The sequence below is a fragment of the Galeopterus variegatus genome, unplaced genomic scaffold (genome assembly GCF_000696425.1).
Source record: "Galeopterus variegatus unplaced genomic scaffold, G_variegatus-3.0.2 Scaffold284, whole genome shotgun sequence".
NCBI classification, from domain to species: Eukaryota; Metazoa; Chordata; class Mammalia; order Dermoptera; family Cynocephalidae; genus Galeopterus; species Galeopterus variegatus.
In genome coordinates, this window is record NW_007726395.1 from 271,647 (window position 1) to 289,615 (window position 17,969).

General features: G+C 49.8%; 2 protein-coding genes across 2 annotated transcripts in view; one reads left to right on the plus strand and one right to left on the minus strand.

The window, feature by feature from the left end:
• Window positions 1-11,922, plus strand: part of DNAJC11 (DnaJ (Hsp40) homolog, subfamily C, member 11) — a 46,217-nt gene extending 34,295 nt beyond the window's left edge. Inside the window, exons 10-15 of the mRNA XM_008566994.1 lie at window positions 6,124-6,279; window positions 7,273-7,342; window positions 8,747-8,804; window positions 8,915-9,057; window positions 9,718-9,847; window positions 10,206-11,922. Coding sequence (XP_008565216.1) covers window positions 6,124-6,279; window positions 7,273-7,342; window positions 8,747-8,804; window positions 8,915-9,057; window positions 9,718-9,847; window positions 10,206-10,231 — 583 coding nt within the window. The 3' untranslated portion in view covers window positions 10,232-11,922. The remainder of the gene's footprint in view (window positions 1-6,123; window positions 6,280-7,272; window positions 7,343-8,746; window positions 8,805-8,914; window positions 9,058-9,717; window positions 9,848-10,205) is intronic.
• THAP3 (THAP domain containing, apoptosis associated protein 3) lies at window positions 11,920-16,956 on the minus strand. The gene is made up of 5 exons (XM_008567015.1): window positions 16,911-16,956; window positions 16,578-16,831; window positions 13,385-13,489; window positions 12,850-13,128; window positions 11,920-12,100 (listed from the first exon to the last, which is right to left on the minus strand). Exons 1-4 carry the CDS (start codon window positions 16,954-16,956, stop codon window positions 12,859-12,861), a joined length of 675 nt encoding a protein of 224 aa, XP_008565237.1. The 3' UTR covers window positions 11,920-12,100; window positions 12,850-12,858.
• Between the last annotated feature and the right edge of the window lie 1,013 nt (window positions 16,957-17,969).

The following is a 17,969-nucleotide window of genomic DNA, read 5'->3' on the forward strand; positions in this document are numbered from 1 at the left end:
AGGCTATAAATTTCCCATTAAGCACTATTTACTTCATCCTACAAATTTTGTTTTTTGGGGGCAGCTGGCTGGTATGGAGATCTGAACCCTTGACCTTGGTGTTATCAACACCATACTCTAACCAGCTGAGCTAACCAGCCAACTCCATCCTACAAATTTTGATGTTATAATTTCATTATCTTTTATTTCAAACTATTTTCTAATTTCACTTTTAGAAATATACTGCTTAATTTCCAAATATTCGTGGGTTTTTTTCGTAAATATTTGATTATAATTGGTTTCAAATTTAGTTTCATTTTGGTCAGAGAACATATTCTGTGTGATTCCAGTCTTTTTAAACATATTAAGAATTGGGGGCTGGCCAGTTAGCTCAGTTGGTTAGAGCACAGCCTTATAACCCTAGGGTCACGGGCTTGGACCATCACGCCAGCCAACCACACACACACAAAAAAATACCACGTGTGATTGAAAAGAATGTGTGTTCTGCACTTGTTAGGTGTAGTGTTCTAGAAATACTGATTAGATCAAGATGTATGGCATTTTCCAGAATTTCTGTGACTTGGGCAGAGGCAGGCAGCGGTAGGGCTTTTATCAGTTGCCGACAGAGATGGGTTAACATCTCCAACTGTGATTGTGGAATTCTCTTTCTCCCTTTGTCGATTTTGCTTTGTGTATTTTGAAGTTCTGTTATTCGGCACATATGTTTTTTATTATGTCTTCCTGATGAGTTGACCTTAACATTATGAAATGTCCCTTTTTATTATTTTTTTTTATTTATTTATTTTTTAAAGATGACCGGTAAAGGGATCTTAACCCTTGACTTGGTGTTGTCAGCACCACGCTCAGCCAGTGAGCGAACCGGCCATCCCTATATGGGATCCGAACCCGGGGCCTTGGTGTTATCAGCACCGCACTCTCCCGAGTGAGCCACGGGCCGGCCTGAAATGTCCCTTTTTATCTCTACTAATACTTTGTCTTTAAGTCTACTTTATCTGATATTAATATCGCTACTCCAACTTCCTGCTTCCTGTTAAAATGATTTATCTTTTGCTGGCCATTTATGTTCATCCTATCGCTGTATTTATTTTATTTTATTTTTTATTTTTTTTAAAAGGTGACTGGTAAGGGGATCTTAACCCTTGACTTGGTGTTGTCAGCACCACGCTCTCCCAAGTGAGCCATGGGCCAGCCCCAAATCTGAATTCTGACAATCACATATAGTCATGTAAACACCCTCACAATCAATATATAGACCATTTCAATCAACCCCAAAAAACCTCTCATGCTTTGTGTTGTCAGTCCTTCCCCCAACCTTCAGGCCCTGGCAAACACTAATCTGTTTTATTTCCCTATATTTTTGCCTTTCTCAGAATGTCATAAAATGGAATCATAGAGTATGTAGCTTTAAGTCTGGGAGCTTTCACTGAGCATAATGCATTTGAGATACATGCGCATTACTGCATATGTCAGTTTGTTCCTTTTCATTCCTGTTTAGTATTAATAGGTGTACCATCATTTATCTGTTTATCAGTTTGAAGATATTTCAGTTGTTTCCAGTTTTTGCCGATTACAAACAAAGCCAATATAAACATTCACATACAGGTTTTATGTAAATATAAGTTTTCATTTTTCCTGGGTAAATATGTAAGAATAGGTGTGCTGGGTCATATGGTGAGTGAGTGTTTATAAGAAAGTAAGAAACTGCCAAACTGTTTTCCAGAGTGGTTGTTTCGTTTTACTTTCTCACCAGCAGCACATGAGCATTCTAGTTGCTCCACATCCTTGCCAACCCTTGTTATGGTAGTTTTTAATTTTTCTTTTTCTTTTCTTTTCTTTTCTTTTTTTACTATTTTGTAAGTGTATCTGTGGGTAAGGAAAAACACATAGTGTTTTTCCTATACTCTTACTCAGCAACAGTCCCAACAGAAGACAGACCTCTGACTTCTGTAACCAAATGGTTACACCACCAGGAAGCAAGTAACCAGTTCTGCAGTGGACATCAGCTGGGTGCCCTCCAATTCAATTCCAACACTGTCTACCTGGATAGCATCAGATCCCCCAGGTTGGGGACTCAGTCCCCAAGACTGCCCTCTACTTCAGATGCCAGACCAAGTCCCAGCCTCTGGAACTTCTGACCAACCACCTATAAATCGGGATTCCCACAACCCCTGACCTTGGGTTCAGTTAACTTGCTGAGTGGCTCACAGAACTCAGAGAAACACGTATTTAGGTTTACCTCAAAGGATTTTTTTTTTTTTTTTTTTTTTTAAAGATGGCCGGTAAGGGGATCTTAACCCTTGGCTTGGTGTTGTCAGCACCACGCTCAGCCAGCGAGCCAACCGGCCATCCCTATATGGGATCCGAACCCGGGGCCTTGGTGTTATCAGCACCACACTCTCCCGAGTGAGCCACGGGCCGGCCCTCAAAGGATATTTTAAAGGGTACAAATAAACAGCCAGATGAAGAGATACATAGGGCGAAGTCTGGAAGGATCCCGAGTGCAGGAGTTTCTGTCCCCGTGGAGTTGGGGTGTACCACCCTCTGGGCACGTGGAGGCAAAACCGCATGTACTCACTATCTGGAAGCCCCCAAACCCTGTGCTCTTGGGTTTATGGAGGCTTCATTACATGGGCATGATTGATTAAATCATTGGTCACTGGCGATCAGCTTAACCTCCAATCCCTCTCCCCTCCCAGAAGGTTGGGGGGGAGGGACTGCCTTGGTCTTTCCACTGACCAGCCCTACCCATCCTGAAGCTGCCAAGTAGCTGCCAGCCTTCAGTCAACTCATTAGCATACATTTGGAGATTCTAAGGATTTTAGGAGTTGTGTGCCAGGAGACTGGAAGAAGACTAAATACATATTTTCACAATATCACAGTATCCCATTGTGGGGTTATTTTGTTTTTGTTTTTTTATTTTCTTTTTTTAAAAGATGACCGGTAAGGGGATCTTAACCCTTGACTTGGTGTTGTCAGCACCATGCTCAGCCAGCGAGCTAACCGGCCATCCCTATATAGGATCCGAACCCACGGCCTTGGTGTTATCAGCACTGCACTCTCCTGATTGAGCCACGGGCCGGCCCCCCTTTGTGGTTTTGATTTGCATTTCCCTAATGTCTGTTGATGTTAAGCATTCTTTCAAGTACTTATTTGCTATTTATATATCTTTTTTAGTGAAGTATTTATTCAAATCCTTACTCTGTTTTATTATTGGGTTGTTCAATTTCTGGGTTTTTTTTTTTTTTTTTTTTTTTTTTTTTTTTTTTTAAAGATGGCCGGTAAGGGGATCTTAACCCTTGTCTTGGTGTTGTCAGCACCACGCTCAGCCAGTGAGCAAACCGGCCATCCCTATATGGGATCCGAACCCATGGCCTTGGTGTTAGCAGCACTGCACTCTCCCGAGTGAGCCATGGGCCGGCCCCTATTTCTGGTTTTTTGAGTGTTCTTTATAAATTTTGGAGTTGCTTTTATTTTTGAAAGATATTGTCACTGCCTAAAGAATTGAGGGTTAAAGGGCCGGCCCGTGGCTCACTTGGGAGACTGTGGTGCTGACAACACCAAGTCAGTCAAGGGTTAAGATCCCCTTACTGGTCATCTTTTTAAAAAATAAAATATGGGCCGGCCCGGTGGCGCACTGGATAGTGCGCCGCTTGGGAAGCACGGCGCTCCCGCCCGAGGGTTCGGATCCCACATACAGACCGGTTCCCGCTCACTGGCTGAGCAAGGTGCGGGAGCAGCACCGAGGGTTGCGATCCCGTTGCTGGTCCCGGTCCGATACGGGGCGACACTGAGGGTTGCGATCCGTTGCCGGACACGGAAAAAGACAAAAAATAAATAAATAAATAAAATAAAATAAAATAAAATAAAAAAGAATTGAGGGTTAACAGTTTTTTCTTTCAGCATTCTAAAGATGTTCTGCGGTCTTCTGGCCTCCATTGTTTCTGATGAAGAGCCGGTAGTCATTTTTTTTTTTTTTTTTTTTAAAGATGACCGGTAAGGGGATCTTAACCCTTGACTTGGTGTTGTCAGCACCACGCTCGCCCAGTGAGCGAACCGGCCATCCCTATATGGGATCCGAACCCGTGGCCTTGGTGTTATCAGCACCGCACTCTCCCAAGTGAGCCACGGGCCGGCCCTAGCCGGTAGTCATTTGAATCATTATTCCTGTGCATGTAATGCGTCTTATTTTTTTTCTGGCTGCTCAAAATTTCTTCTTTACTTCTGCTTTTCAGCAGTTTGACTATGATATACCCAGATGTGGTATTTGTTGTACTTATCCTGCTTAACGTTTGCTGTACTTCTTGCTTCTACACATTTGTCCTACAACAAATTTGGAATTTTTAGGTGATTAATTCTTCAAATATTTTTTCCTGTCTTATTCTTCCTCCTCTGTGGGGCTCTAATTACCCTGTGTTAAACCTCTTGATACTATCTCGTGGGTTTCTGAGGCTCTGTCCATATTTCTTCAGTCCTTTTTCCCTTTGTTCTTCATATTGGATGCTTCTAAAGATCCGTCTTCAGATTCACTGACTGTTCTTTCCTCTGCAGTCTGTTGCAAGCGCATCCAGTAAGTAGTGCATTTCAGATACTGTGTTTTTCACTTAGAGAATATCTATTTGATTCTTTTCTATAGTTTCTGTTTCTCAGATGAAATTTCCTATTCTTTTCTTTCTTTACAAGTATATTTTCTTCTATGTCTTTGAACATAGTTAAAATATCTGCTCTAAAATTCTTATCTGCTAGTTCCAACAACTGGGTCATCTGTGGTTGGTTTCTGTTCACTTTTCTCAGGTATGTATGTGTGTATGTTTGTAGAGTGGTTTGTATTACATCCTCAGTATTGGAAATGATACATTGCAGAGACTCTATTATTACATTTCTCAAAAAAAGGTTTTAATTTTATTTATTTTTATTTTTTTATTTTTTTGTCTTTTTTCCGTGTCCGGCAACGGATCGCAACCCTCAGTGTTGCCCCCGTACCGGACTGGGGACCGGCAATGGGATTGCAACACTCGGTGCTGCTCCCGCGCCTCGCTCAGCCAGTGAGCGGGAACCGGTCTGCATGTGGGATCCGAACCCTCGGGCGGGAGCGCCGCCACGCTTCCCAAGCAGCGCACTATCCAGTGCACCACCGGGCCGGCCCCAAAGGTTTTAATTTTATTTATTTTTATTTTTTTATTTTTTTGTCTTTTTTCCGTGTCCGGCAACGGATCGCAACCCTCAGTGTTGCCCCCGTACCGGACTGGGGACCGGCAATGGGATTGCAACACTCGGTGCTGCTCCCGCGCCTCGCTCAGCCAGTGAGCGGGAACCGGTCTGCATGTGGGATCCGAACCCTCGGGCGGGAGCGCCGCCACGCTTCCCAAGCAGCGCACTATCCAGTGCACCACCGGGCCGGCCCCAAAGGTTTTAATTTTAAAAGGTAATTAATTTGGCTGAACTGAAACTGCAAACTCTGACTCACCTGTCAAAGTCGCTCTCCAATTATTTTAGCCTTAGCTAGGTCACTTGAGAGATCAGGGGTCAGTGAGAAATGTGTGCCACATTCATACCCAGAATTTGATGCTCCCTATCTCTGGCTTTCCTTTTCGGGGACATTTCAGCCCTCTTTTAGTATCTGCCCACTTTCAGTTGCTGTTCACTACCTTAAAGTCTTTGATTTTTACATGTGGTCCAGAGTTTAGTTATTCTCCATGGGATGATTGGTCCAATAGTGGCTACTTAGTCATTACTAGAAGCAGAACCTCTTTTATTTGCTAACTTTGGAAATCTTCACAAACTTCTTTCGAACACATCCATTAGGGACTGAGATGTGACTCTCTCCAGGACACCTCTAAGGTCTTTGACCTAACACAATTGTAGGGGACATTTATTCTGGCTGAGCATTAGCTCTATTGCTTTGCGTTTAAGGTCAGCAGGAAGTGGGACCTTTATTCTGCACATATGTCAGATCCAGCAGCTAAACTTTGGAACGGAACTAGCAAAGGGGAGAGGACTGTGGCACAAGCAGTTAACTGGTATTCTGTGTATCTGAGAGGTATCTTCCCATGGCTGAGACCCCATTACCCTTCCCTGGAAAACTTGACTCATCCTGGGTATTTTGTTTCTGTTTCTGTTTCCCAGGTTAAACAGGGCCAGCCAGACTTACTTCTTCCCTATTCATCTGACGGATCAGCTACTTCCCAGTGCTGTGTTCTATGCCACTGTGGGGCCTCTTGTGGTCTACTTTGCTATGCACCGTCTGATCATCAAACCATACCTCAGGGCTCAAAAAGAGAAGTGAGTTGAAAATGTCACGGGGATATCACTAAACAACCCTGTGCCTCAGTTTCCTCATCTTTAAAATGGAGACAATAATGGAACCAACCTCACAGAGTTACTAGAAAATTAAGTTAATTAATACATGTACAGTGTTTAGCATGGTGTCTAGACCATGCTAAGTACTCAGTAAATATTAACTCTTATCATCAGCAGTAGTAAGTCTACTATTACCCTTTCACTGGTCATTCTACTTTCAGAAGGGACTAGAGGTGGTGTATAAAATTTTTGAGACTCTTAAACCATGACCACAAGAAATAAGTTTTCCTTTTTCTCATTCTATTTCTTTTCCTGGCACTGAGTTCAAGAGGAATTGGTTCTGGGTTCTTATATAAGGGATATGCATTAAGTATAGTCTTCAAAATCTTAGAAATGTAATTTATTTTGCAGCTTCTTGTAGATAATCCATTAGGACATCTACAGAAAACTGAGAGGTGGTGTAGATTTGTTACTTTATAATGATCTAATAAAACATTTAGAATTTGGGAGAAAGAAATGAATCTCCTCTTCTGGGCCCCTCTAGCCTTTGGATTACTGTAGTTCAGGGTCCTAATTCCCCAGGAAGCTTGAGGCTTGAGGCTTGGAACAAAGAATGTGCTGGGTCAGGTCTTCTGAAGGGACAGTGGTATGCTGACCCCACGTCTCTCTACTTTGCCACAGGAGTGCTCTCACCTAAAGTGTTATGTAATGATCTCAGAAGTTTGGTAGAACCTCCTGATTCTGCTCTGTGAGGAGGTGGGGGTTCGAGCCTTCCAGGGATAACATGAAAGCTGCACAGGCCTGGGACTAACATATGTGCTTGAGATCGTCTTGGAAATAGTTTTTAAAGTTCTAGAACTAGAAATCCAACGAGATCACAGACTGTTTGCTGGGCTCAGGTCCAGCAAAGGGCTCTTTTGACTCACTGCTGGGCAACACCACGCTAATGTGTGGCTTGTGTTTTTCTCGCGTAAGGGAATTGGAGAAGCAAAGGGAAAGCACCGCCTCCGACATACTGCGGAAGAAACAAGAGGCAGAAGCTGCTGTGAGTGCTTTGCAGACGTCACCAGGAGGTCCTTCTGATTCACCAGCATCCCCAAGAATGTTCCCCCTGCTGTTGTGTGGAATACAGAATGCAGTGAAAGCTCCTCTGTCTCTTCCAGCCCACACTTATGCTAGGGCCACAGGGAAAAATAACCTCACATCCTGCAAACTGGTCTCAAGGGCCTTAGGTCTCAGACTTTTCTTCTCCAGTAGATTCATTTACCATTTTAATCTTATTGCCTTTGGGATGCAATCCTAGAAACTTCTGTCCCTGTCCTAAAGATTATATACATTTACTCTCAAAAGGCATAACAAGGTTTCTTTTATTTTTTTTTATTTTATTTTATTTTTTTTTGTCTTTTTGTCTTTTTTCCGTGTCCGGCAACGGATTGCAACCCTCAGTGTTGCCCCCGTACCGGACCAGGGACCGGCAACGGGATCACAAGCCTCGGTGTTGCTCCCGCGCCTCGCTCAGCCAGTGAGCGGGAACCGGTCTGTATGTGGGATCCGAACCCTCGGACGGGAGCGCTGCCGCGCTTCCCAAGCGGCGCACTATCCAGTGCGCCACCGGGCCGGCCCACAAGGTTTCTTTTATTAAAAAAAAAAAGATGACCGGTAAGGGGATCTTAACCCTTGACTTGGTGTTGTCAGCACCACGCTCTCCCAAGTGAGCGAACCGGCCATCCCTATATGGGATCCGAACCCATGGCCTTGGTGTCATCAGCACCACACTCTCCCGAGTGAGCCACGGGCCGGCCCTAACAAGGTTTCTTTAAAAGTGATGGGTATCCTCTTTTTCTTCCCTTGAAGTGTACTTCCTGTTACAGGATACAAGGGAACAGACATCCTGGATAAACAGCAGGGATACTGCTGGTTCTCTGTGGCCAGGGAAGGGCTGAACACAGAAGTGTGTACAGCACCCAGGCAGACAGCCTGATGCAGGCTGGGGGCCATGTGTGTGGCCAGCAAGCATGTGCCTGTCTGAGGGGACAGTGCAGCTCTGCCCTGTGGGATGGCGCCTGGGAAAACACAGGTCCTTTCTCAAGAGGAGCTGGGAGTCCAGCTTCTCATGTGAAATCTGTTTTTAAATGCTGACAGCATATTCAGTGTTTTTTTTATTATGATCCCTGGAAAGGGAGCTGAGGCACCATCACTCCCACTGGGGTCACGGGGTCAGGGGGTCATGCCATTTCAGGTGCTTCTTGGCCTGCTGACTCCAAGCTGCCTACTTGAACTGAGGGTTTCAAAGCATGCCAGTTGGGGAGCCAAGCTCTCAGGGCTCCCTTCCCTTACAGACCCTGAGCAGGTGTCTTGGTGCAGACACAGACTGCATGTCTGTGGCCCTGTACACAGGTGGAACAAACCTGGCGGGGCCCCGATGGTGCTTATCTTTATTCTTTGACAGGTGCGGTTGATGCAGGAATCTGTCCGAAGAATAATTGAGGCAGAAGAGTCCAGAATGGGTGAGTAGGCGTGTCCTCTCTGGGGCTGGGGTGGGTGCTGAGAGTCTCAAAGCAGCTGGGGGAAGTGCCCAAAGGGAGCCCCCCTCTGCACTGACTCAGTCTGTCCTCAGGCCTCATCATCGTGAACGCTTGGTATGGGAAATTTGTCAATGACAAGAGCAAGAAGAGCGAGAAGGTGAAGGTGATTGACGTCACAGTGCCCCTGCAGTGCCTGGTGAAGGACTCGAAGCTCATCCTTACGGAGGCCTCCAAGGTATAGCAGTGCCAGCCACCTCCTGCTGTATGCTCACAAGACCCACAGAGCCCGGGCCAGTCGGGACAGGCTCAGTCTGCCAGGGCAGCCTGGCTTCTTGCAGGGGTCATTTTGCTGCAGTAGGATCTTTCACATTGCTGGTGTTGCTGTGTAGGATACTCGAGTCATGTCCACGTTGGAGCTGTTTACTTCATTCATTCATTCTTTCAATCTGTTCACTCAACAAGTGTTTATATTGTGCCTGGTACAGCAGCAAACAGAACACACTCTGCTTTTGTGGCACTTACTTTCCCTTTGTGAGGTTACTTGTAGCATATGTGTCTCGCCTACAGAGCCTGGAGCAGGGACGGTACAGAAGAATTAAAATGCAGATTAGCTCAGGCTAAAGAAGCTCCCTGAAGATGCCTTGGTAGGATTTCTGGGAATATTGAGGTCTGTTTAGCATGGGGAAGGGGCCTGTATTGAGAGGCAGGTCTAGGACTGCATAGGCAACGTTTTGAAATTCTCATTTCTTTTTCTCAAGTTCCAAAGTTTGCATCTCCCAAGGGACAGTTCTGCCCCTCTACAGAACTGCCCCTCAGGTGATAGCAGAGAGGAGTGGAGCTGGGTTTAAAGCGACCACCTGGAGTAGTCCTGAGACTAACAATCTGTTCGCTGCAGGCTGGGCTGCCTGGGTTTTATGACCCGTGTGTGGGTGAAGAGAAGAACCTGAAAGTGCTTTATCAGTTCCGAGGTGTCCTGCATCAGGTGATGGTGCTGGACAGTGAGGCCCTCCGGATACCAAAGCAGTGTGAGTAGCTGCCCTTCACAACCACCTGCCCTGGGCATGGGCCAGGGAGAGGGGGCAGGGACATCAGAGTGGCTGCTCAGCGTATAGGATGACGACCACCATCCCTCTGTTGTCCATCTGGGGATGAGGAGGCCAACCGACTTTGGCTTTGTGACTTGCTCAGAGTCCATGATTTGCACCCCTTTGGGTGGCTCGGTATGAAAGCAAACCTCTGTGTTCCAGAAGCAGTTGGCAGCTTGTGTTTAGTCAAGCCGTCAGCCCAGGCAGCTGCTGGTTGGATGACTGCTGAACCCTAGGTAGAAGGAGGTTGGGGAAAAGGTTGCCATCTGATAGCCTGAGTTGGACTTTTCCTTTACAGCTCACAGGATCGATACAGATGGATAAACTGCTCGAGTACCAGATTAAAAAGAAGCTGCAAAAAATCTTTTCCTGGGAGTCTACAAATTTGGAAGCAGGGAAGAACCCAGACATGAGATGTTTTTATTTTATATTATTCCCATAGAAGGTGGCACCATATCACTTATGTGAAGGGACACACAGACACCCCAGCTTTCATGGGTGCTGTAGGTAGGATGGAGGCAGCCCCACCTGGACCAGACCACAGCAGGGCCCATGGCTGTCTTCCCAAGGATCATGTTCCTGGAGCAAAAGACCTTGGGCCCATGGACTCTTCCAGGTCCCTCCCCAGGTTTCCCAGTATGTGTGCTGGCGCAGCCTGCCTCCCATAGTTCCTGGTTCTGTCTGGAGGTATTTATGGAACACCCTGCCCTCACACATAGGACTGTGAACTACTTTTCCTCAAATGCACACTAAACATGGGAAACAAAATGGAAAGGAAGGAAGGCTTTTTCACGTGCCGAGGCCTCCAGATAAAGGGAGCATCTGTTCAGTCGACTTCCCACAAACCATGTTATTAATGCTGAAATATTACTAAGTGAATCTGGAGAGGAGTGTGGGTTTATAAAACTGCTTTTTATCTGAGAACAAGCAGGTTTGGAAATTAGTCTTTTTTCCCCACTCCCAGAGCTTATCAAATCATTCCACCAGCTCCTGGCTTGGGACAGAGTGGCGTAAGTCCTGGTCCTGAAGACCTTCCCTGTTACCAGTCGCTTCCCATATCCCTGTGGGAAAAGACCCTACTGCCAGCCAGCAGGTGCAAGCTGATCTATGTCCCTGTCACCCTACGACACAGCGCAGCTTGGCCTGCCTGTGCCCACCCCGTCTAGAGTGCAGGGCTGAAATGAGAAAAGGGCAAAATGTAGACGAAGGGGGAGTGAGGCCAGGGCTCAGACAAGTGCTCAATCCCAAGGTCCGGGCACCACGGCCACAGCCCACTGGACTGGCGCACCTGTGCCTCACTGGCAAGTGCCCAAAAGTGGCACCGTTGCTCCCTACACTTGGCCAGGTCCAGCCCTTCCTCCTGGACTCCCTTCACTGGCCTGCTGTGTGGGTGCAGAACGGTGTAAGAGCTGGGATGCCCCTGAGCAGTCTGCGCTGCAGCGGAAAACAGTTTGGATGAGCGGAGGCCTGTCGCGTGGGTCCTGGAATTGCAGTGGTCACTTGCTGACCTCCAAGCAGGTGCTGCGTGGGCAGTGGTTGTGGCAGCTGGATCTGGAGGCTGGCAGCCACTTTTGGCCTCCAGCTCCCCTGCAGCTGTTGCCAAATTAAGGCCTCCCTCTCAGGCCCCAGTATCAGAGTAATTACTAAGTAGCCTCTTCCTACAGTTAAAAGCAGTTCAGGCTGTCTAATTCTGTAGTATTTATCTCCATTTAAAAAAGAAGGGCTGGCCAGTTCAGTTGGTCATAGTGAGGTGCTGTAACACCAAGATCAAGAGTTTGGATCCCCATACCGGCCAGCCACCAAAAGAATAGAAAAAGAAAAAGACAAAGTAGTACTCAGGCTGGCCCCCTGACTGAGCCGTGCAGTAAAAATCATGTTGCATGAACCCTGACTTGGAACGTGGCCCTGTGCATCCTCTGCCATGGGAGGTTCTTTTGGGCACCAATCCTCTCTTGTTTGAAGTTGACTGTACAGGAGGCACTCTCTCACCACAATAAACCTTTCCTGAAAGCTGAGGACAGTAGTTTTTAATTTACTGGGGTGTTCATTTTTAGGAGTGAGCAAAATATCAGGGAAGTGCCCCCTTCCCCGAAGGCCCCGTTCCCATCCTCTATTCCTCACTGTTTAAGCCACATTGTAAACCATGAGGCGCAACTTGAAGCTGTGGTTCCGTCTTCTACATTAAACATTTGCCTGAGAAAGAGAATCCAGAGTTAAGAAGTCAGTTAGGCTAGGGTTTTTGTTTTCTCTTAATTAACTGAAGTCACAAATTTTTTTTTTTTGATAGTCAAAGGTAGTCACACCCTGCCCGCTCTGAAAGGAAACCAGAAGTCAGTCGTCTTAGCAGCAGTGAAACATAGCAGGTGAGAAAGCTAAATGAGAGACACTTTATTACATCATGTGCTCAAACCAGGCCAGGAGAGGAATCACTCCATAGGACAGAGACCGGTCTCTGCCACATAGAGCTGGCTGTCTGGGCTCACGGAGGGGACCCACTCACCCTGCCACAGGGCCAGCCATCGCCCCCTCCATGCACAGGGGCAGGAGGAACCCCACAAGCTAAGTATATGCCTGGACACAGCTGTCCCTCAAGGAAGTGCACTCTGGGAGAATGGCTTCCCCTCCTGTGGGGGAGTATCTGTTACCCTGGGCCTGGGACAGGTCCTCAGGCACTGTGGTCCCCTCAACACTTGCTCAGCTGTGCTGAGAGGACAGCAGTACAGACGGGCTTCTGTTACCACAGGGAGGACAACTTGTCACGCCCGTGGCCCCGCTCTCCCAGCCTGATGCCTCTAACCTCACAGCACACAGCAGTTGCTGTGCTAATCCCCTGCCCTTGGGGCCTCCCTGCCACTTTCTGTGTCAGCAGCAGATGGGAATATCCACGGCGAGAGCCCCGAAGCCACTGCCTGGCCTGGGTGCTGCTGCTCGTCCGGGCTCACCTCCGCTGCTCAGGCTGAGGTGTGGCCTGGAGTCCCCGCTGCCCCTCTCTGAGCACGGAGGCGGCGGGACACCCTCCGCATCGCCAGCCTCTGTGCCTTCAAGCGCCTGCGGAGCTTCGCATTCTCCTTCAGAGTCAGGAAGAGTTTTTTTTTCAGGGCATCTAAGTCCAAAAGGGCATAGCTGTGATCAGATGGCTGCTCAGGGAGGGGACTTCTCAGCCCTGTGGAGCTGGCCAGCCGGCCAGGGGCCTCCGTGGCTTCTGTGCTCTGTAGCAAGATCTGAGGACAGAGGAAGGTGGTCCAAGGTCAGGGCTCAGCACCAACCCTGGGCAGCAGGACTCAGTGAAACCTAAATGTGCCCAAATCATGGTGGTAAATGCACTGGGAAGTTGTGAAATCAAGGCCACGTGCCATGCTCCCCAGGGTTCCTGTGGGTGGGTTCTTTGGGGCACCAGCCTTCTTCGCTGTGCCTGAAGCAAATCATCTCGTGCTGAGACTGACCACGGCTGCCTCCGTACGCGTCCCCACTTCTTACCTGCTTTATGGGGCCTTCAGCATTTGGCGGCAACTGAAGCTCTTCCAGTGCAGCGTCCATATTTCTCCCTGGGCTGTACTTCCCGGCCCCTGCCTCGGGGAGGACCTGGGAACAGCGGAGTGGAATCGGGCTGGGGAGCCCCGCAGACACAGGATCCTCCCCCAGCCCTTCTGTGGCCATCCCAGAGTAATCCCTTCCCAACGGCTTGTCCCGGGGAGTGGCTACAGCAGGGGACCAGCTATGTGGTCTGTGCAGCGGCATAAACAACCAGCCTTTTCCTACGACAAACTCTGGAACCAGAGCCTTGAGAAATCAGGCACGCGCCTTGTTACCAACTGAGATTTCATTGATAGAACAGATAGAAGGAAGCCTGAGGGGCTTCAGGTTTCTCCTCCCTAGGAAAACAGGGAATTCAAAACTCTAGCCTATGAGGAAACATGACATACCCTAGCAGGCCAGCCTTGCTAGAAAAATGCTGCCTGCTCTGCCAGTGTCATTTAAACATCCAGGCAGTGGCCTGGCGCAGACTCACCTTTTCTCTCTGAGAGTTGGCACTGCCTCTGTCGCCGGTGGGGGTCTGTGTTCTCCCTCACCAGCTGCAAGAGACACGCTGGAGCTGATGCAGACCGGCTCCATGGCCCAGCTCCCTCGGGGGCAATTAGGAGACCAGCATCCCCCAAGGTGCCTCACAGCCAGCCTCAGGCATCTGTGCCCATTGCTCGACCGATGAATGACGTGTGTGATAAGTATCTGCTAGATTAACCTGACCTGAAGTCCAGCCCAGCTCTGCTCTCGCTGCCCACTTGGTGTCCTTATCTTTCTCCAGAGACATTCCCAAATCATGGCCTTGGAGGCCTGTGAGCAGGTCCCTATAGAGCCAGGGATGTAACTCATATGTGTCACCCCAGGGCCTGGCACCAGACCTCAATACACGTTTGCCTTGTGAGAGCCAGCACGTAGTATAAAACCCGTCTCACAGCCCAGGTGCAATCCCTGGTACTGCCAGGCAGGGTGCCCTCAACCAACTTCCCAGCAGGCTGGCACTGGAAGCACCAAGGACACGTTACAAATGTCCTGCACCCCCACCTGTTACACTGTAATCTTACTTCAGGGGCAAGCATTTTACCACAAGTGCATGAAAGTGACTGAACCACCCCATTTATTAACAAACACGCACACACACAGCAGGAGCCTGTGCCAGGCAGCGTCCTGCGTGTCGGGCAGAAAGTGAAAGTCCCTGCCCCCGTGGAGCTTATATTCGACGGGAGAAGACAAAGCAAACGAAGGAAGCATCAAGTATGACAGGTGGTCCAGGTGCCAGGAAGACCACTGAGCAGGACGGTAGGGAGGGCTGGCAGGGGTGCGGGGACAGGGCGGGCAGGGACCGCCTTCCTGAAGGAACAGGAACACAGGCCGGAAGGTGGTGAGGCGGAGGCGTGTGGCTGTCTGTGCAAATGGTCTGGGCGAGGCAGAGCCAGGCAGAGCCTGGACGGGCTGTTCCCGGCACGTGAGCTCACGAGCAGCCGCTGCCCTTCCTCCTGCCCCTCCACTCGCTCCTGTTGGTCTTTCACTTGTCCCACCACTACTTTGTCTTCCAGCTTCAAAGGGGTGTGGCCCTGCGGGCCCACACTCTGCGACTGGGAGCCCCTGCAGGATTTATGAGATGCAATATAATCCCCTCATGGCTTCAGTGTCCTGCTGTTCATGAGCTCGCTCCTGAGCCAAACCCACACATCTGCCCCTCAAGACACATGCTCCTCGGTGTCCCACAGGTAGGTCAAACTCCACAGGCACAAGACCAAGCTCCTCCGGGAGTCAGGGAACCACATTCCAGGGGCTTGGTGAGCTCTGCGCTCCCAGCCCTCCAGGTCCACGGAGTCTGTCCACTCTGGCCACACCTTTCCTCACTTCACTGCATCCTGCCTTCTGCTCAGGCCACCATGGCTATGCTCACCTGGGACACTGCAGTGGCCTCCAAACGAGCTTCTCACCAAGCCACTATTCACCTGCAGCCAGAGAGAGCTTTCCAAAGCCTCATCCCTCCCACTGCTGTGCTCTGAATGTCCCCAAGTTCATCTATTGAAATCCTGACCCCCAGTGTGATGGTACTAGGAGATGGGGCCTTCGGGAAGTGATTAGATCATGAAAGTCGAGCCCTCATGATGGCATTAATGCCCTTATAAGAAGAAACAGAGGGCCGGCCCGTGGCTCACTCGGGAGAGTGCGGTGCTGATAACACCAAGGCCACAGGTTCAGGTATATCTATATAGGGATGGCCGGTTCACTCACTGGGTGAGCGTGGTGCTGACAACACCAAGTCAAGGGTTAAGATCCCCTTACCGGTCATCTTTAAAAAAAAAAAAAGAAGAAGAAACAGGAGAGAGCTTTCTTCCTCTCTGCTGTCTGCCAGACAGCCGTCCACAAACCTAGAAGAGAGCCCGCACCAGAACCTGACTGTGCTGGCACCCTGATCTCAGACTTCCCAGCCTCCAGAACTGTGAGAAGCAAATGCTGGTCCTTTAAGCCATCCAGTCCATGGCACTGTGTTAGAGCTGCCTGAGCTGACTAAGACATCCTAAAACCCCACAGCCTGTCCAAGCCTCTCATGTCCTGGCCCTGCTCATCTCTCCAGCTTCTGATGACCCTCCAACCAGCCTGAAATGGTGTTCCTGAACATGCCAACTCTTCCACTCCAAGCCTCAACCTGCTGCCCCCAAATCTCCCTCCCCCACTTCCCCCATAACATCCTTCATTCTCCTGCATCCCAGTGGCGCACAGTAAGACTTTAATGGAGACTTGCTGACTGACAGCGGCACACAGCCAAACCCTAGGTGGATGGGGGCAGAGCATTGGGTCCAAATGCAACACTGAGCCTGCTGCCTTCCACGTGGGAAGGTCTTCACTGTGCAGCCTTGAGCCTACATGAGACCAGCCAGAGCAAAACGCATAGAAGACCCAGCATCCTGTTGTGCAGTATGGTTTATCTTTTTAAAGTGGCTTTAAATTGTGACTTCTCTTAAAGCAAAGGTCTTGGCCAGCAGGGGCCACAGGGCTATGGACCCTGGAAGCTCGACAGCACCACTCTCACTGACCTTCGCTTTCCCTGCAAATGCTGCTGCCCCTGCTCCCCAACTGCTGGGTGAATCTGTGCAGGCTGGATCTGAGAAGATAAGAAACAGCAGTGTGTTCCTACCTGCGTGGGGTCCTGAAAGGCAAACACCGTGGGCACGGCATTATGCTTCAGGTTTTTGCGGTTTCCAAAAGCACTGAAGCACTCAGGTCTGAAGTGCTCGGAGCAGATGACCGTGTGCTGCTTGGGCTTGAAGTTGCCCCGGCCAATGTTCAGAACCCATTCCTTCAGCAGCTCCGGGCGGCTGAACGGGAACCTGCGGGGCAGAGGCAGGAGATGTGCGAGATCCAGCAATGACGAATGCAGCACTTCAGAGTCTGGTGGAATTGTCACATCACCAGAGTATTTCACTGGACAGCTTTGGAAATTCAGTAAGCTCACACTGTTAAATCGTACCTAATTTCCGGAAGCTTCTGTCATGGCTGTTAATGGCATCTGGCATCCTTAATAGGAAACCTCAGACCATAAACGTGGCCAAAGCGCCCAAGTGAGCTGCTTCTGAAGCTATATTTGCCGAGAGCCTTCACTCATTCCTTCAGGAGCCTGCCACGCGCCAGGCCCTGCTCGAGGTGCTGGGGGTGTGGCAGTGAAGAGACAATGTCCCCGCCCTCAAGGAGCCTACATTCTAGCCAGGGGACACAGCTAATAAACTGAACAGATGCAGATGGTGTCGGTAAGCAGGGGCTACAGAGAATAAGCAACAGGAAGTGCTGAGGTGGTCAGGGAAGGTCACCTGAAGAGGTGACTGAGCAGAAACTGCAGGCAGTGGGAGAGCGAACCGTGCGGGCTTGAGAAGAGACAGCAGGAGCCAGGTGCTGTGACAGGGGCTGTCAGGGGCAGGTCCGGCTGACGCACTGAGAGCCTGGGAGTCTTCCGGGGGCTGGTGACGTTCTAATAAAGCCGTGTCCACTTGCTGAAAACCGCTCGGGCTGTGGACTTCGGATTTGTGCATTTTTCTGCACAAATGTATGTTAGGCTTCAATGAAAGCATTTATTTAAGAACAGAGTGTCATGGCGGCGGAGGGGGTGCGGACAATGTGCACAAGCCGTCCTTTGGAGTCGTGTGCTGAAGGGGACAGAAGTGGCGCAGCGGCTGGAGCCCTGGAGAAGGTGCGTGGCCTTCACTGCGCCCCGCACAGGCTCTCCGGGGAGGGCCCGGCACGCCGGGTGGCCAAGGACAGACTGCAGGGTCCCCACCCGCCCTCCACGACCCCGCCAAGCCCCTGCCCCCGCCCTGGCGCCCTGGAGAGTCCCCACTGCTCCCTCCGGCACGGGACGCACGCAGGGGCTTGGGAGCGCGCCCGGTGCACAGCGAAGCCTGCCCAGCTCGGCCAGCACGCGCCGAACACCTGCTAGTGCCGGCCGCGCCTGGGGACGAGGGGCGCGAGGCCAGGCGGGGGGCGACACAGCCGGACACGCAAGTCGTTCCAGGAGAGGACCGCCACACGCGACCTG